We start from the raw sequence: 20,154 nt of genomic DNA, 5'->3' as shown, positions 1-20,154 counted from the left end.
CCTAGACCCACTGTCCACTCTTCCTTGCCTGGATCTATGCTCTGAACACTGCCTAGGCTGTATCACAGGCTCTTTTGTTCTCTGGCTTTCAGTTGGGTTTAGCCAATGGGATGCAACAGCAGAGATTAGAGGGTGAATGGAGAGAGAGGCTAGTACACTTATTCCCCTGGCAACCTTCCTGGCTGGCCATGGGCTGGGCCTGACTCTCTCTGAAGGCTGGACTTCCCCAGCTCTTGCCAGCTTTGGTAATGCTGTTCCCTTCCCACATCTCTTTAGCTCCAGTGTGGTAACAACATCATGTTGCTGTAGTACCTGGATACCTCACTATCTCCTGTGAGTCCACTTAACCCTGCCCACACCTCCGTCATGAAACCCTCCTCAGTTGAACTCTTTGAGGTAGGCCACCTGAGTTCTGCCAGAGTCTGCCTGGTACAGACACCCACATCTGCACCAGTTCTGGGGGTGTGTGGATAAAGAAAGCCTTTATTAGATGAGAGTACACTTGCTGAAGTAATTGCTGCTTTTGTCCTGGATGTTAGATCTTGACCTTGAGAGCTCTTGGCATCTTCCAAACTCATCTCAACCTGTAACTATTCATCCTGGCACTTTACCCCAAACCTCAAAAATACTAAATTTATATTTCTTCCTATAGCCACTTTGTTTACAGGGCTATAAATGAGCCTCAGGTCTGGAGACACACCAATTGATCAGAGGCATCCTAACATAACTAGCCAGAAAGGAAGGAAGGAAGGAAGAGAACACGTGGGTCAAAGCCAAACCACCTGAAGATGATTCTAGAAGTCAGTGGAGATGGAGTAAAGTTTGAAAGTTTGAAAGAACCTGCTCATTTCAGGTTCACTGATAATTCTATTTGAATATCAAATCTCAAATGTCTATGAAAACTAAATTAAAATCCATCTTTATGCTTGTTATTGCATCTATCCAAAGCAGATGGATGAATTTTTTTCCAAATTTGGAAGCCATGCTTGGGATGGGCTGACTGAAAACATGGCTTCTATGACATGTTCAGTCATTCCCCAGAGCAGCTGAGCACGAGGTACCATAAACGGTGAGAGGAGGAGAGGCTGGAAGGGGAGACACATGCCTCTGCTAGGATGTGAGGGACAACTGATCTCAATGTGTAAGCCCCTAGTTGGAAGGCACAAGCACAGGTGTTCTTAGCTGCCATCATAAATTCCATTCTGTAATGGAGTTGCTTATCACAGGGGCAATTTTGAGAAACTTTCTCCAGGACTCCAAGGTGAACATCATCAGGGCTTAACTTATTTCACAAAGGTTTATGAGGCTCCTGAGTAGCACCAGGAGACCAGCTCATGATGAACGGTATTACAGTGCAGCAGCTTCCTGAGTGCTCCTGTTCTAGTAACTCTCTTCTGGAAACATACTCACATTTGTCAATAACACTCTCAACATGCGTGCCTGGAAACTAAGCCCATTAATCCTGCTGTGGTCTGGCCCCATTCACAGTGCCAGGGAGACTATCACCTTTCTTGCTTTAGACAGGAATCTTCAATGAGTATAGCCTGTGATAAAGCAGCTTGTCTTTTTTTGACAGCCACATGGTAGTATTGACCCATACTGAAATTTGCAGTTAGTGATAACTCTTAAGCAGTTTTCTTCATTTGACCAGAGAAGAAAGGAAAGGTGCCCATAGTCCCGTCAATGGGCATTATCCAAGGATCAAAGAGGAGACTGGACGTGGATTTGAAGTAATGATCTAGCAGTAGTGGACAGGGCCAGGGCTGGCTGGTTTGGTGACTGTATTTAGAGCTTCTTGTGAGGAGTAGGTTTCTTGTTACAGATCATTTTCCCCACATTTCTGGTCTTCTTGGCTCCTTTGGCTTGTGGAAGGCTGGAACAGTCCAGAGTCAATCAGATTGAGGTTTTCTGCTCGTTTCAGTTCTCCCTGGCTCTGCGTTTCCCACCTCCTTTAGCTTATTTCTGTTTATCCCTCTGCTTTGAGTTTAATGTTTCTTCCTTGGGATGCCTTCTTCCAACTAGTCCTAGATTGTCAGGTCCCTCTGTTTATCTGTAGCATCATCAGAGGACCCTGTGCTTTTCCTTCCTGGAATTTATAACTGCAATTGATGATTCATGGCACTATGTGTTCAATGTCATGAGGACAGGCATCAAGTCTGTGTAGTTCATCACCATTTCCCCAGAGCAGAGCACTGCGCTTAGCAGAGTAAATGCTTGGCACATGTTTGTTGAATGAATGAATGACATACACAAGGGGCCTCTGAGGTCATTGAACTCAACTTCTGTCTCTGGCAAATGATGAGTCTCTCTGTGTTTGAATGCCTGTGGAGACGGGAGGTCAGACACATGGAGGTGGGTCTGCTCCATCCCTAGACTTCCCGCGTGATTAGAAAGCTCTGTGTTTGAATGCCTGTGGAGACGGGAGGTCAGACACATGGAGGTGGGTCTGCTCCATCCCTAGACTTCCCGCGTGATTAGAAAGCTCTGTGTTTGAATGCCTGTGGAGATGGGAGGTCAGACACATGGAGGTGGGTCTGCTCCATCCCTAGACTTCCCGCGTGATTAGAAAGCTCTGTGTTTGAATGCCTGTGGAGACGGGAGGTCAGACACATGGAGGTGGGTCTGCTCCATCCCTAGACTTCCCGCGTGATTAGAAAGCTCTGTGTTTGAATGCCTGTGGAGATGGGAGGTCAGACACATGGAGGTGGGTCTGCTCCATCCCTAGACTTCCCGCGTGATTAGAAAGCTCTTCTTCATGTTTGCAAATTCTTTACAGCCATGTTTCCACATGTGTATGTGGCTTCCTTCTCCTTTCTGCCTCTTTATCACCCACGACTATCTCCACATCAATACTCCACCTAATACCCATTCAGAATACCACTTTGATCCTCAGTTTTTTCTTGCTTGTCTCAGTTAAGTAGTGCGAAAGGAGGTGCCTTGCATTGGTTTTAGAACTCAGCAAGGGCTCTTGTTGTCATTGTACTTTCTTTCTCGTGCTCCATGGAACTCTGCATTATTCCTGAAACTCTGGGTTTACTAGACTGTGTGCTTCATGAGGGCAGGATCTATGTCCTCCCTGTACCCCACTGAATCTTCAAGACCTGGTACAGAGCCTAGCATGTGAAGAGCATGCATCAAATATCAGTTGGATGAAAACCTGAGAGCTCCCTCATCCTTAGTGACTCTTTAGACACCAGGTCAGGAATAAGCAAGGCCCTTTGGTGGAAGAAAAGTGATACATACGCAGATGACTCGGTTGGGTGACCCAATGCTGGATCCAGGGGGTGAGATGGAGGTTTCAGATGTCCGTCTATGCTGTGAAAGAGATGAAGCAGAAGAGGTGAAAAGCTGCAACCCGAGCTTGGTGGGGAGGGTGAGAAAGAGGGTTAAGAATGCAACATTAGCAATACCATTAAAGTACTTTCTGGCTACTTCTGTACTTCCTTCTTATTCTTTGCCTTTTAAGTCAAGGTCTGAGTGTGAATGAGACCTAAAATGCAAGGACTTCAGGCTGTTGGGGACAGAATATGGATTTATTTTCTATGTATTTGCAGCTAGCAGTCTAAATAGGAAATTACTCATAAAACTTTTCATTTTGAGTTATCCCAGTCAATAATGTATTTACTTTAAAAAAAAATAAAATTGGTTAGTATTCATTCCTTGGGAATTTGTTTATTTAAAATGTAAAAGTGGGTTAAACTTCATGTCATTGCACAATATGCTGATTCTTTACAGTGTATTGATTGCAAATTGACATCAACTTAAGCGATAAACTTGGAAAAAAAAAACTGTCTCTGAAAAATGGCCATGATGGATTAATAGCTTCCTTAGCAGAGCAGCATGATGTCAGTCCTAATGCATAAGAGGGTGCCTGCATGATGTAAAGGGATTAGGAATCAAAGACCCATGGGTGAAGTATGTGGTCTTAGGCATCTTGGATTCTTGATCTGTAAAATATAGAGGCTGAGCTTCAGGACCATTTGATTCTCTCCCAGTTTTCTCATCCTACAATATAAAGCATTCTATGTGGGGCTATAAAGTTTCCTAAACAGTGGACTGTGAACTAGCGGTGGTTCTGGGAAGATGAAGGTGGAACACTTGATAATACTGAATCATAGAGTTTGAGAGTAAAATCCAACAGTTCAATCCCCTTGATTAGATCAAGGAGGCAGTCTCAGTTTGGTGCTAATACATTTCAACAACTCTCTCAACAATTGCCAATTTCCTATTTTATTTTTGAGACAGAGTCCTGCTCTGTCACCCAGGCTGGAGTGCAGTGGCACAATTTTGGCTCACTGTAACCTTTGCCTCTCGGTTTCAAGTGATTCACCTGCTTCAGCCTCCTGAGTAGCTGCATGGGCCACCACACCCAGCTAATTTTTGTATTTTTAGTAGAATTGGGGTTTCACCATGTTGGCCAGGCTGGTCTCGAACTGCTGACCTCAAGTGATTTGTCTGCCTTGGCCTCCCAAAGTGGGGATTACAGACGTGAGCCACCACACCCAACCCAATTTCCCTTTTTAAACAAAGAGAGTGCAGGCAACATTGTCTAGCTAGAATTTTAAAGATTTATTCTTAAGAATTATTTCATTATCATTGAATTTATTTTATGATTACCTTCTATTTATAGCAAGTATAACTGGTTTCCACATGGCAATATAAAGTTTTATTTTAAAATAAGTTAAGTTAATAAAAAGTAGTGACTTGATTTAGAGAAAAATATTAAGTATATAATGAAACAGGTGGTGCCCAGATATGGCAACAGGCATCGGGGTTGTAGAGGATGACTGGAGTTTGGGAAATGCCACCAAAGAGGAGGAAAATGAAGAAAGGGACAAGTAGGTCTTACACCTTAAATGGAAGAGGGTCTTGGAAGAAACAGGGAAAGAAATTCAGGGCTTAAAAAATAATTAAGCATCAATAGACTGGCTCTTTCAGAAAACTTTCATTAAGTGGATGAGATAGCAAGGAAGACATGTTTAGCTGGTCAGAAATTGTGCACTTGCTTTTCTAGTTGGAGAGACTCTAGTGGGTAACACAATAGAGTCCCAAGGGGTCAACTTGATATCTGGGGGCCAGGATGTAAAGGCCCCATTGCCTATCCCCCAACACACACCCCAGGTGTCTCCTTCACATCATCAAAGACCTAGAAAATGGATCCCTCCCGCAGCCTGGAAGACTCAACCCCTCTCTGCAGTGTCAGGAACCCAGATTCACAAGGCTTCCTGACATTTGTCAGAGCACAGTAATTCAGAGGGACGCAGGACCTCAGCTGGCCCAGTGCATACCTGGGGATGTCGGCTGTGCTTCTGCCTGGCTTTGCTACCACAGGCAAATCATCACCTCTTTAGACCTGGTTTTCTCACAGGCAAGGCAAAGATAAAATTTCTTGCCCATCTGCCTCACAGGGTTAAAGGAGTAAAATCAGACCATGGCTGTGAAGATACTTTGTAAACTGTCAATTACTGTGACATTATTAACTATTATTATTAATGAGTGACCTTAGGCTGGGAAAAACCATGGTCTCAGCGAGGCTGCCATCTTGGCGAGCAATGGTAGAGTTACAGCCTCGCCCCAGAAACACAAAACTCACAGAAATACAGTACTTCACAGTTTTAAGAGTGCTTTCATATCTGATGTCTTAACCCCTTCAAAAACCCCATGGGGCAGGTGTTGCTGTTAGGAAAATCCAAGGACATAGGCACACATGTGGGAGTGTGCACACTATGGAATGCTGACCCTGTCCCAAATCACGGCTCCCTTAACCTGTGGCAGAAAGTAGCAAAGTAGGAGTGCTGGTCTGGGATCTACTAGCTTGCTTACCTTTAACTTCTTCTCTGCCCGGGCTGCCTGTTTGCAGATGGGGTGCCAAACCTCGGAACCTAAGGGGTCAGGAAAGTAACGAAGAGTCAGACCTTTCAAACCCTCCAGCACTCTCCCCATGCCCCACCTTGATTTACTCCATGGTCAGCATATGTCCCTTACACGTCTGCCAGAAGGGCCTCCTTGGCTTTCCCAGTTTCCTCCTGGCACCTCTCAGACTTATGCGACAACTCACATCCTTTTTCTGTGTGTCCAAATCCTACCCATTCCTCAAGGTCTGGGGCTCACATGACATCCCCTTGCAAACTTTCTTACCTGCCAGTTGGGAGTGACTTCTCTCTCCTCTGTGATCCATAGTTCTTTGTCTCTCTTTCCACACATACAGCCTTACGGCACAGTAGCTTGTGGATTTTTCATTCCTCACTAAATCAAGAGCTTCTTCTGGGCAGGAACTGAGCTTTATTCATTGCTACATCTCCCACAGTCCCCAGCACGGGACTTTGCTCTTAGAAGAGACCCGTACATGTTTGTGGGGTGAAGAGATGAGTATATGATTGGCAGTGAGTGACGCATAGCAGGTGGTCAATAAATATTTCTTGAATGAATAAATGACAGTGTGGATAAAAAAGAGTGACAGAGCATGGTGAACTCCAGCTTTCTTTTCTCTTAAAGACTTATGACGGTCTGCCAGAGCTATCACATTTAAGGGGGAGGAGGTTTCATGGTGTATATTCCGCTTGAGAGTATTGCCTTAACCTGCTAATTCCTCAGAGAGTCCAGACTCTTCAAATTTAGTACACTGCTAACGCCCATATTTCACTGTGGGTGGGGGTCCAGTTGGCCAGCCCCAAACCCGAAAGGCCAATTTGGAAAGGCATGAACAACAGGTGGCTGCCCACATGTTGAAAAGCAGCCCCAAATATGACATATTCCCCAGAGAAGGGACAGGTGTCTTGGATTAGAAGGAAAAATAGGAACATATTATCCCTCTGGAGCCATCCCCCTTATAACCAGCCCTAAAAGGAAAGGAGCCAGCAATGGCTGGATTCCTGAGCACCCAGATGGCATTTGTTTGTCTGACTTTGTTTCTAGGATATACTTTATATTATGCTTTGTTGCCTGGAACCCCCAGGACTGGAATACTAGCTGAGGGATGAGATGGTGGTGAAAGGTCAATAATTCGGAGTGAAAAAGAGAAGAGAGGCCTGAAGTGAGGAGGCCTGTGTTTTTTGTCTCTGCTCAGCCCCTAACACATCCTTTCTCTGGGTCCCAGTTTCCTCATCTGAAGAACAATAAGGTGGGATTTGGATGGCCTTGAAGATTATTTTCATCTCCAAGATTCTAATTTTATGGGCAGTTTTGTCTTTTGCGGAACAGGAATCTTTGATTTTTGTCTGCCGACATTCTTGGATGTTCCTAATTATTCAACTGAGTTTAATTCTTTCTAAAGTAAAATGCAGTGGTTCTCAGAGCCCAGTAGAGGGACTCTGAGTCTGTGGCTTGATCCAGCAATCACAGGGTGTGTCCACTACCAAGCTGTGTGCTGGGATTCTTACTTTAGGGAGTTATTAGAGAGAGCATTTCCGGTTCCTCTTTGAGTTGCTTCTGAATCTATCAGGAATTGTTTATGACTGTGGCTATGGCAGGAAACACATGTTACAGGTCACTGCAGGAAATGAATGAGATGGACGCAGAGGTCTGAGGAGGTCATGAACTTAAGTTAAAGAGGCACAGGAAGGATAAAGAGGGCAGAAGTCCTCATGCGGGGAAATAATGTGTCAAGTGATGGGGTCAGACTAGAAGGTGTCTTTTGCTTTCTAACCCCATGACATTGGCATATTACTCTGAAATAAAACTGAGCCAAAAATGGTCATTAGCTTTAGTACTCTGCATACCGGAAAGCATATTTACATAAGAAACAAGGAGAGGAGGATCAAACAAGAAAAAAATAGAAATGAAAAACATCAGAATTTGGGAGTTGGTGGTATATCTGTAAATAAAAGAGGCTAAAAAAAGTTAGTTGGTAGCTAGCAATAAACTTAGATAAAGAATGCAAGAAAAGATGATTTGTTCATGAAGATCCCTGTGAAATTACGGTCTTCTCTTCTGAGCTTATTCCCTTGGCCAATAGCTCAACAATGTGGCATTAACAGAAGGACAACGTAATGGTGAAGAAGATGGTTTTTCTCTTCCATGGACTTTATCCCCAGAGCCGAAAACAGTGCCTGGCCCATGTGTGTTTAATAAAGAAATGCATGTGAATGACTCATTGGACCCCACCTTTGTATTTTTTTTCCCAAAAAGATACTAGATAAAATGCACCCATGGGAGAATGGTGGCCATCCTAGGAAGGGGACTCAAATGCAGTTCTAAGGCTGGGTCTTTACCCTGAAGAACAGACTTAACAGAATGGTGAAAACTAGTTTTGAAATTTTTAATGACTCTCTGTAGGAAGAGGCATTAATTTGTTTTGCAAGTCTTATAAAGTAGAACTAGGACTAAGGGCAGGGGGTTCAGGGAAGAAACATTTAACACCTAAGAACTGAATGGCCTTATTCAACTGACAGTGAGCCCTTGTCCCTAAAAGTGTTTAAGTACACATTGGGTATATAAATGCTCAGCAGGGATATTAGGAAGGAGACTTAGAGATTCTGTTTCCATCTTAACAGGTTTTACTGTACAGACAAGATAATTATTTGCCCCTATCCATTTATCCCAATAAGAATGTAAATTCTATGAGAAGACGGATTCATGTCTATCTTACCTACAGATATATCTGCAGGGACTGCAGATTCTCAATAAATACTCATTGAGTGAATAAATAAAAGAAATATGGCATTCTATCTTAGGCAGTTGGTTTCTCTAAGGTGGGCTCAGAGATTTGGACAAGTAGTACAATCTAGACTCTGATTAGACAGCTACAGCTCCAGACTGAGTCTGCAAGCATATTCACTATATTGGGGCATGTCAAACTGTGACCTGTGGACCACTTGTCTTGTAGCCTGGTAAAATTCAGATTCCTGAGCCCCCCCTGCCGAAGCCACTGACACCAACTTCCTGGAGGTGGGACCTGGGAATCTGTGATTTAACAAGCTCCCCAGGTGATTTTATGACTCATAATTTGAGAACCACAGGGCTAAATACCAGAAAACACTCAAATTTATTTTCTTGGAATGTTATGTGATAAAGAAACCAATTTTACAAGACAGAGCTCTAGCTTTTTGTAAGAGTACATTTTCTGCTTATTCAACTCCTGGTTCCATGAGTCACATTCTCTTGTCCTCTGAGATTGTCACCCACAATTCCAGGCTCTGCAGTTAAAACCTACTATGAAGTTATGGAAGTGAAGGATTAGCTATTTCTGTATCAGCTGACTCAGAGACAGAGATGTGAATCTCCAAAACTATCTGTCAGCCAGGTATTAAGGCCATTTTTAATCCTTAGCAGAGTCAGCAGTCAGTCTTATCTCTTTGACTGGTTATAGCACACATCACACCTGTAACATTTGGGGCTGATTTAATGTTGGGGAAGCCACCCACCTCTCTGTTGTATCCTGATGTTAGATTTGCCAAGGCTTTTTTTTTTTTTTTTTTTTTTTTCTTTGAGATGGAGTTTCACTCTTGTTGCCCAGGCTGGAGTACAATGGCGCGATCTTGGCTCACCACAACCTCCGCCTCCTGGGTTCAAGCAATTCTCTTGCCTCAGCCTCCCGAGTAGCTGGGATTACAGGCATGCACTACCACACCTGGCTAATTTTGCATTTTTAGTAGAGACAGGGTTTCTGCATGTTGGCCAGGCTGGTCTCGAACTCCAGACCTCAGGTGATCTGCCTGCCACAGCCTCCCAAAGTGCTGGGATTATAGGCATGAGCCACCATGCCCAGCCAATGCTTTTTGTTTTTTAATGCCAAAGCTGGAGCTGGTATCATAGTCTTCTAGAATGTTGGCATTCTAGAACTTGCAAGCACAGTGATTGAAAGAACCTCCATTGGGAGGTTCTGTTTAGTGAGCACTATGATTTTAAACAGTTCTGAGTCTGAAGGTTTTTAGATACTGCAGGTCACCAGTGACCCTCCCTACTTTCTGACTCCCAGCCCTTCCCACTCCTTGATGTGGGCATTTGAGTTTTTGGCCTTGACCCTAGCTAGGGTATTCTCTTACAGCAGGTTTCCTCTCTGGATTTTTTTTTTTTTTTTGAGATGGAGTCTTGCTCTGTCGCCCAGGCTGGAGTACAGTGGTGCGATCTCAGCTCACTGCAACCTCCGCCTCCCAGGTTCAAGTGATTCTCCTGCCTCAGCCTCCTGAGTAGCTGGGACTACAGATGCGTGCCACTACACCCGGCTAATTTTTTGTATTTTTAGTAGAGATGGGGTTTCACCATGTCAGGCAGGATGGTCTCGATATCCTGACCTCATGATCTGGCCCCCTCAGCCTCCCAAAGTGCTGGGATTACAGGTGTGAGCCACCATGCCCGGCCTCTGGATTTTTTTTCACCATAGCAGGATGAGGTTTCTCAGACCTCTGCCTTTATGACAGCAGCACTATCTTTGTGGCAATAGACTGGGAGGAACCTTGGAATTGCTCCTTTAAAATCTCCATGCACATAACCAACCCAAATGCCCATCAGTCAATGAGTAGATAAAGAAACTGTGATATATATATATCATATATATACATATGATAGAATACTACTCAGCCATAAAAGGAACAAAATAATGGCATTCACAGCAACCTGGATGAAATTGGAGGCCATTATTCTAAGTGAAGTAACTCAGGAATGGAAAACCAAATATTGTATGTTCTCATTCACAAGTGAGAGCTAACCTATGAGGATGCAAAGGCGTAAGAATGACACAATGGACTTTGGGGACTCAGGGGTAAGGTTGGGAAAGAGGTGAGGGATAAAAGACTACAAACTGGGTGCATTGTGTCCTGCTTAGGTGATGGGTGCACTAAAATCTCACAAAACATCACTAAAGAGCTTCCAAACACCACCTATTCCCCGATTACCTATGGAAATAAAAAATTGAAAAGCACCTTCATCCACATAAACAAATGCAGTAGATCCAAAAATGGAATATTGTTCAGCCGTAAAAGGAATGACCTACTGATACATGCTACGATACAGATGAACCTAGAAAGCATTATTCTCAGGGCAAGAAGCCAGTCACAAAAGAACATATATTGTATGGTTCCATCTGTATGAGCCATACAAAATTGATAAATCCATAGAGACAGAAAACAGATTGGTGATTGCCAGGGGTTGGGGGAGAGGGGAACGGGAAGTGACTTCTTAATGACATGTATGAGGCTTCCTTTTGAAGTGATGAAAATGATTTGGAACTAGATAGAGGTGGTGGTTGTACAACATTGTGAATGCACTAAAAGCTACGGAGTTGTACACTTTAGAATGGTTAATTTTATGTTATGAGAATTTTACATTAACATAAAAAATTTCCCACTCCTCTCCTCCCAGCAGGTGAACTGCTTCTGCAGACCAAGGCACTCTGTTGCTCCTTTGTTACTGAAAGTGCCAAACTTGGCAGGAGAGAGGAGTGAACAATGCTGTTGAATCTGCCCTGTAATAACAACAATGTGATCATTATAATCTTGGGCGTTAGTAAATCTTTACTGGTATCAGGCACTCTATGCATAATTTGATGTAATCTTCTTAAGGGGTTCCAATCCTGGCTACATCACTTACTAGCTGCATCGTCTAGAGCAAGTCAGTTGCCTCTCTGTGCCTTGGTTTCCCTATTTATAAAACAGGGATGACAACAGTATCTGCCTCATAGGTTTGGTTTGAGGATTAATGAGTTAATCCATGCACAGCACTTAGAACAGTGTCTGCCTATGTCAAGGACTATATAAGTGTTGGTTATTGTTGTTATTATTGTCTCCTTTCTTCTACCTACAAAAATAATCTGTGTGCCAGGATCTAGTTTGGGGAAGGGGAGAGCAGTAAAAGGGAGACTTGAGGGGAGCAGGAAGCTGGGGCCTGGGTGAGCGAGGGGGCTGCAACACATGGCAGGCTGGCCATGCAGGTGGAGTCACTGAACAGAAGCCTGGCTTGGTTGCCAGCACACCCTCCTGGGAGGTTGGGCTTGTGCCCAGGGACAAGGGCACCTCAGGAGAAGTGGGAAAGACCAGCTTGCCTGGAGCTGACATGATGAAGTGGGCCTGAAGCTTAATAAAGAGGCTGCAGGGAGAAAAGTGCTTAGTTACCACAGAGAATATCGGGCAGGATGAGGAGAATGGCAATTCTGAGGTGCCTTGTAATTCACAAGAAATCATAGGTGCTGATAATAACAGTTGGGTCAGTAATTAAAGTATATTGAGTGCTTAGTATGTGCCAGGCCCTAAGTATTCTTATTATTCCTATTATTACTATTATAACTAATATTTATGGAGTGTCGATGCCAGGCCTTGTGTCACACACTTTACAACAATAGTGCTTAAATATGAAAAATAATAACTGCCATTTATTGAGTACATATGCTGCACCTTATGCTAAATATTCTTAAATATGATGATAATATTGACAACAGCAAGCACTTACTAGTGCATTGCATCATGGGAATGGCCATTTCTATATAACTGGCTGGTTTATCAGGAGCTCAGACTGGCAGAACCAGCAGTGCTAGGCCCTGGGCTGAGTCTTTACCATGCATTCATTAGTTCATTTAATCTTCACAGCAGCCTTGTGAGATGGAGCCTAGCCTCATCCCTCTTTACAGATGGGAAGTTGGGGGTTAAGGAGCTTGGATTCTAACCTGCTTGTCCATCTCTGTCTCCCTACCCTGGCCTGGGTGTTGGCAACAGGTCCTCAGACTCTCTGAAATTTCTCTGCTGAGCCTATCGGGACATGCTGCCTCTCTGTGCCGATGGTGGCTGGCCAGGCCCTCTGGCCCGCTGCATGGAGGCAGCCAGTCTGGGCAGGAGAGCATGAGACCAAACATAAAAAGAAACAGGGAGAAGAACAACCTGATGGTGCTCTTGGGCCCCTCCACCCAGCTGTGCTGCTCCTAGATGCTTCTCAGTTCTGTGAGCCGATCAATCTTCTTTTGCCTAACATAGCTTGAGTTAGGTTTCTGTCACCTGAAAAGTCTAGACTAATAAAACGTCTCATCGAGCTAAAAGCTGAATATCTGACAAGTTCTTGACTTGCCCAGCAGGCAATTTTGTTTCTCAGAAAATAGAGGAAGTAAGTCGGGAAATTGCTACTCTGGACCTAATTCTGACCAACATGGACAAATTGACTGCTGAAGTCGATGTGACATGTGATAGGCGAGAAAATGGCCACATCGGCATGAGTTTGTGGTGACCTGAGAGAGGAGAAGCTGGAAACAAACTTTAGAAATACAAACCTTTAGCTACTACACTGTAATACTTTCTATATGATTCAAGATGCTTGGTAACCCTTAAAATCTAGAAAAAAAGGCAGCTCATCAAAAATTAAAATATACTCTATTTAAAATGAGATATGCTTAGTAGAGTCAGACTTTAGGAAGTATCAATTTAGTATAGTAACAGAATATGTCTGAAGAATCTAAAATTAGGTAGCAGGATTGGAGAAACATAAGATTTAAAGTTTTTAAGCGTAACTCCTACAACCTAAGCTGTCAGTAGAGAAATCCAATGTAAAGTAATAATGCTAAACTACGAAATTATAGCAACCACTACTACAATAGTGCCTTTTAGAGGGTGGTTTCATGAAATGCGTAGATGATAACTGAGGGCTGGCGTTCCACAACCCATCACAACGGGAGGCCCTCACTTGAACATCTCTTAGCTTAGTGCACCTTTTCAAGAGTTACATCCCAGCCGTGCCAGAAATACACAGCTCCTGAAACCAGGACCTTATATCCTCTGAGCTAAAAATAATAATAATAAAAAAAAGTAATCTGAAATAGATTCAGTTACACAAGAGAAGGGTTTGTTGTAATTATCAAAACAAGCCTTCGAGATTCTGTTTTGGATTTGTGTTAACACAGAACCAAGGCGCTTCACTTTATTTTGGTCCATGGACACCTCTGAAAATCTGATGAAAGCTATGGACTCTCTCCCTAGAGAAACACACCTAGCATGCAAAATTTAGTAAGCAATTTCAGAAGACTTATAGAGTTCAAAAGGCTGACCATGAACCAGTTTAAGAATTCTGGTGATAGATATAAGAAAATTGCCTCCAAGCAATTTCAGAGGATTCATAGAATTCAAAAGGCTGACCATGAACCAGTTTAAGAATTCTGGTAATAGATATAAGAAAATTGCCTCCAAGAACGCTAGCAAGACAGGTCCACCTTGGCCAAGTGGCGTATGCTCTTTAAACTTTCAATCTCATCCTCTAAAATGAGGACATTAATAGTTTTTAGCTGATAGGGTTGTTGTGAGGATAAAATGGGATACTGTGTTTGAAACTCTTAGTACAGTACTTGGCACATAGTAAATGCTCAACAAATACCAACAAATAATAATTATATTATTAACAATAATAAAATGATGGTATTTTATTATTATTAATATTTTTATTATTAATAGTATCATTATTATTGGTGAGACCTACAATTTGTTATAATACTTTCCTTTAGCAGAGCAGGGTTTGTCCAGTATTTTATAAATGATTTCCTGCCTTGTGGGTTTTAGTTAAATACACAAATGATAACAGAGAATTGTTTAAAAATGTGCAGCTGAACTTGCGTAATTCCAGGGTTATTGTCTCAGGTCTTAGAACAGGGGGGTATTTGGTGTAGACAGAAGGGGAGAAGAGTCTATTTTCTCCCTTTTCCTGGGTACAGGCACATTTAGAACAAGAGCAAAATTTGTCTCGTGAACCACATGTGGGATTTTAAAAAACTCTCACTGATCCAGTAACTGCAACCTCTGGGATTTCAGTGTAAGTTTTGCCCTGAACCTGCAGCATTTTGGCCATTATTTTGCTGCACAAAATGAGTGACCTAATTTCCTGATGAAGCCCAAATGAAGGGTTTGGATAACAAACAGATTAGACATTTGGCATCTTTACAAACACAGTTAAAAGACTGAATACACAACAGAACTTAAAACAAATAAAACTTGCTCTTGTCTCCTGGGGCCCCAGAAGTTCTCCTCCAGACAGATGTCAGACTTCTCCCAATTAGAGCTCATCAGAAAGCCATCACATAGCAATTAAAACACAAACAAACTCACCCAAAGAATCTCCCAAGGACCATTTGCCAGTACCATGCTGTGTCCAGCTCCAGAACTGACAAGGCTGGGTTTGTAAGCTTTGCAGGCATCCCAACACTCTTCCTCTCTTATATAAGTTGCTCTATGGAGTCCCCAGTGCCTTCACATTCACTCTTGCCCCTAATGTTCATGAGGGTCTTGCGGCATATGGTGCCAGGTAAGTGGGCCTGCCTCAGGTTCTCTACCTTGTACTGCTTCCGCCCACCCAGGGAGGGCCTTTGCACTCGCTGTTCTCGCTGCCTCCTCAATCTTCCTGCCCTTTTCGGCCTCCCACCTTCTACTCATTTTCAAGGTCTTGGCTTGAAATATCCCTTTTTAGGGGCACCTTCCCTGGCTTCCCAGACTAGAGCAGGGGCTTTATAACACATGCCCATTGTTCCAAACTTTCTCTGTGCAGCACTTGTCACATCTTGTCATTGAATGTTTACACTTCTATTTGGCACTGTTGGTTTCTCTTTCTGGAGAGTGAACTCCACCAGGGCAGCCAGCATGCTTGCCTCACTCATCTCTGAATGCCCGACATGTAGCAGAGAGCCTGGCACATAGCGTGGTCCCCAGTTTGAGTGGATCAGTGAAAGACAGTGATGCTATCCTCATTTTACAGGTGAAGGAAGAGACCCAGAGAAGGACATCACTTCTCAAGGCCATAGCCTATTAGTGGAATTGCTGACGCTTGAACCCAGGAGTCCTGGCTCTCAGCCATTTCTTTACACTCCTGAGCTACCCAGGAGCAGGGTTTTCTTGCCACTTCTGGGGCATATCATATTGAATCCTGGTGTCCCCACTTGGTGAGGGTGTCCAAGGCCCAGATCTCAGCAGTAGCAGGACCCCCACAAGACACCCACAGCCCAAGTGAGCTTGACTCTAGCACTGCTTGGCCTGGTCCCCCTCATTCCAGGATCACTTAGCATTCTTTGAGGCAAGTCCTTGAAGGCCCTGCAATTACTCCCACTCTCCCAGGAGCCAGGAGGAGAGGGATGGGGATAATTAATGAGAGGGTGACAGGCCTGTCTTCATTACTAAGAATATCTCCCACCCTTGGAGGCATTTCCGCTATAGGTTTAATGGTGCATTCTCTCTCAGGATCTTAAAGCTGTGCACTTTACTTCCTTGCTTAACCCTTTCAGCATCTGTGGGAAGCTGGAAGAGTGAAGGCACTAACCTGTGAGGCTGTGAGCTCCATGAGGGCAGGGCCTTTGACTGATTTGCTCACTGCCACACCTTCAGTTGTGAGAACAGCAGCAGGGATGCAGTAGACGCTCAATAGTTAGTTGCTAAATGAATGAACTGGGAGCTTCCCATGTGTCAGGAAATTACTACACCTATATCTCATAGCAACTGTTCTCGGTCTATTTTACACATTAGGCAGCCAAGGTTCAGAGAGTTAAGAGACTTGCCCAAGGTCAAAAACTTAGTAATCAGTGGAGCCAAGATCCCTGCTGAGGAACTATGGGTCAAATCACCAAACACGGAAAGACTAACATTAGGAATTCAGGCAGGGAGGCAAAGATGTGGTTTACTCTAGTGATATCCAGGTAGGGATGAGAATGGGAGGGCAGTTTCAATACTAGGAGGTGTGTTCACCAGGGAAGGAGGAGAGGAATGTTGTGCAACAAATTTTCAAGCCAAGTGCAAACTCCAGGTTCCCATGGCAGTCAGGATGAAGGTATGGTGCAGGTTGCTGAGCCTCGTAACACTGGGTCCTGCAGTAGGAATCACTCAAGAACCCAGGCAACGAAGGATTGGTGTGCACAGTAAGGGGCAGGGACCTGAGTATCAGGCAGGGCCTGGGTCCCAGGGGTAAAATGGAAAGAGCCCTGGAGGGAACTGAAAGGCCAGGCCCTGCTCTGCCCCTACATGCTCCCATTCTCACACAAGTCTCTTCCTTTCTCTGGGTCTATTTTCCCCATCTCTGCAATGAGGGTTGGCACTTTACAGTTTAGAGTGACTCTGGGATCCTTACTCCTCCAGCATCAGTTCATATAAGTAAGTAGACAGCATCTTAGAAATGGTCACTTTGTTTAACCTAACACAGGAATTCCTGTTCCAGGATTCTTAGCAGATGGCACAAGTTTCTGTTGGGTAGCTCTAGGAAAGTGGTTCTCCATTGAGGATGATTTTGACCCCCTGGGGATATGTGGCAATATCTGACACATTTTTGATTGTCAGTGGGAAGAAGCACGTGGTTGGCATCTAGTGGGTAGGGACCAAGGATGCCACCAAATACCCTACAATGCACAGGACAGCCCACAGTGTCACCAGTGCTGAGGCCGAGGAAATCGGCTGTAGGCACAGGGGGACTCATTGCATCTTGAGGGAACTCACGGCTGTGGCCATTGTGGTTAGGACAAGCTGATACTGACACACTCCCTGTAACTGCTGCCCTGGCCTTAGATCTACTTGGAGGAAGGGCCCTAATTCCTTCTCAAGACGGCTATCCAATCACAGCCACTCCACCAACGACATTCACCTGTGGAGGGAGTACGCATGGGCCAGTGTCAGGGTTGGGGGACCAGTGCCAGGAGCACAGGACCTTAGGGAGGAGGCCAACAACTCTCATACAAGCTGGAGGGGACCAGGGGCAGACAGAGGGCTGTGGGGATGTGGGGAGAGGGGACTGTGTTAAATTGTGGGCGGGGTTGGGGGAATCTTGGGTGTCTATGAAGCATGTAGTGACTGAACTGGGTCTCAAATGATAGGATTTCCAAAGAAGGGCACAGGAAGACAAGATAAAGGGCCACGAGTTCATTTCAAGGGCAAACAAAGTCTTGCCACAAGGCCCAGTTCATCCACCCTGCTCGCCTCCCAGCTGCATCTCACCTCCATCCGCACCCTGGCCACACAGGCTCTGCTCGCTCTCATGCACTCACCATTTCTTCACCCACCTCAGAGTCTTGCAAGCTCTGTCCTCTCAGTTTGGTGCATCCTATTCTGCGTTTTGTTCAGTGCTACAGTCTGGATGTTTGTGTGTCCCCCACATCCATATGCCAAAATTCTAACCCCCAAGGTGATAGTCTTAGGAGGTGGGGTTTTTCGGGAGGTGATTAGGTCATGGGATCAGTGCCCTTATAAAAGAGGCCCCAGAGGGCTGCCTAGCCCCTTCCATCATGTGCGGACACAGAGAGAAGGTGCCATCTCTGAGAAAGTGGGCCCACATCAGACACCACATCTATTGGACCCTTGGTCATGGACTTCCCAGCTTCCAGAACTGTGAGAAACAGATTTCTGCTTATAAGCTGCCCTGTCTGTATCTCAGTCTGCTCAGGTTATAACAGCCCAGATGAACTACAACACCAGTTAACACCCGCTCATGGTCTGGATCTCAGCTCCTGGCCCTTCTTCAGGGAGCCCTCCTGGATACTCCTCCTACCCCGTTAGGTGCTCTTGAAGCCCCACACTTCTCTCCTTCATAACACTTATCATGGCTGACGTTTATTTGTGTGATTATGGATTAATGCCCATCTCCTTCAGGGGTCTGTAGGGCTGGGTGAGCCTCACCATGGATGCTGGCACAGAGCCTGCACATGGCAGGGCTCAAGGAACAGTCGTTGAGTGGATGAATAAATGATCAAAAGTCGGTTTTGGCAACTCAGGTGTCAGGTATGTTCAAGGCTACAAAGGAAGCCTGGGACCTCCGCAAGATTTTAAATGCTAGGCTGAAGTGTTTGTAGCTAAATAGGCAGACAGGGAGGGGCTCCAAAGAGCAGAGCAGTGCCAAGAGCACGTGATGCCCTGGGATGGTGGCCTGGGTGGAGGGTAGAGGACTGAGCAGAATCTGGAGACTAATTAGGAGACTGTTGTAAGAATCCTGGGGTAAGAGGGCTGGGAAGCAGCAGAAGGAAAGCAGCTCTGGTTAGCTTTGTGGGGACGACTGACACTCCTCATTCCTCTGTGCATTCTAAGAGTCCCTGGGAAGCCCCGAGCAGCAGCCTGGCATGATGCTGTGAGATGTGGGGAGAAGGAGGTGGAGTAGAGGCTGTGATGCTATAGACACTTTGCAACCCAGGCATCCCTCTGAGGTTCTCTGACCCCTTGGCCCTGTGCAGCTCAGCTTTCCACCCGCAGGCAGAGCCAGGAGAGTCTGCTCAGAGCACTGCCAGGAAAGCAGGCCAGCTGGGCAGCGGGTGGAGGTGCACAGAGACGGAAGGCAGATTACATGTCACTTCATATTAGCTACACCGGCAACCTTCCCGATCCACCCAGAGAGGGGCCAATTAATTGCAATTCTGAGGACAAGCCAAAAGCCAAGATAACACTGAACCTGAAGGAGACTGCATCTCCTTTCCAGTCATGAGCAGATCGGAAGGCCTTACAGAGGGTCAGATTTGCTTACCTGTGAGGTACATCTCCTCTCCTTCGGTGAACATCTGGTGGCAGCGTACACACCTGGCACAGGTTGGGTGGTAGTGCTTCCCTCCTGCCTATGGAAATGAAGAGATGAAGCAGGAGGTGAGAGCCAGGGCTGCTGTCTAGTGGGGCAAATTGGGTTTCAATCTTCCCTGGGTACATTAGTGTACTTCGCATCTTCATGGCCCTAAAGTCGGTTGGAGCTACCCAAGGGAGTCCACAACCATCTAAAAGCCCAGCCAGGAAGCTTCCTGATTCACTCCATGGGTCCCTGATGGCAGTTCAGGGGACTTCCCTGAATACCTGCTCTTCTATTCTGACACTGGGAAGGACCCTTCAGAGGCCACTGGTCCAACCTCCTCATTTCCAGAGGAGGAAACAGGCTTGCTTTGAGGACATTCCAGCATTTCCCCAAGTGAGGGGCCCTTACCACCAATGTTACATGAAATGATTTTAAGTGGTACATGAACTTGGGATTTAATAACATTGGACCAATGGAAAAAAAAAAAAAAGATCCTTTCAGTCCTCTATACATTCTTCTGATTTTGTCAAGGAGGAAGTACCAGTTCGGTGCTCATGTGTCTTTAACATCTATCCAAAACTTACGAATCTGCCTTTTAAAGAATGAGAACAGGTGTGAGGCTTGGAACCTCCTTGTGCAGTAGAATCTAGCTAGAACTCTATTTTCAGGTTACATGCAATATGGCAAGTGATACTGGCTTTCCTGTTATGTCGTATATAAGTTTTCTTACATAGAAGG

The 20,154-nt window shown here is 44.9% G+C and overlaps 1 protein-coding gene across 16 annotated transcripts in view; it reads right to left on the bottom strand.

Moving 5' to 3' along the window:
• ABLIM3 (actin binding LIM protein family member 3) overlaps positions 1 to 20,154 on the bottom strand; it is a 120,586-nt gene that overhangs the window by 24,038 nt on the left and 76,394 nt on the right. For all 16 annotated transcript variants that reach the window (XM_033180510.1, XM_033180513.1, XM_033180517.1 and 13 more), the window contains 3 exons: positions 19,381 to 19,468; positions 5,824 to 5,882; positions 3,244 to 3,315 (listed from right to left, as the gene is read on the bottom strand). In XM_033180510.1, coding sequence (XP_033036401.1) covers positions 3,244 to 3,315; positions 5,824 to 5,882; positions 19,381 to 19,468 — 219 coding nt within the window. The remainder of the gene's footprint in view (positions 1 to 3,243; positions 3,316 to 5,823; positions 5,883 to 19,380; positions 19,469 to 20,154) is intronic.

Source organism: Trachypithecus francoisi, unplaced genomic scaffold (genome assembly GCF_009764315.1).
Source record: "Trachypithecus francoisi isolate TF-2019V2 unplaced genomic scaffold, Tfra_2.0 Lachesis_group2, whole genome shotgun sequence".
Lineage (NCBI taxonomy): Eukaryota > Metazoa > Chordata > Mammalia > Primates > Cercopithecidae > Trachypithecus > Trachypithecus francoisi.
Note: the sequence above shows the minus strand (reverse complement) of the source record. Positions and strands in the feature narration are given on the sequence as shown.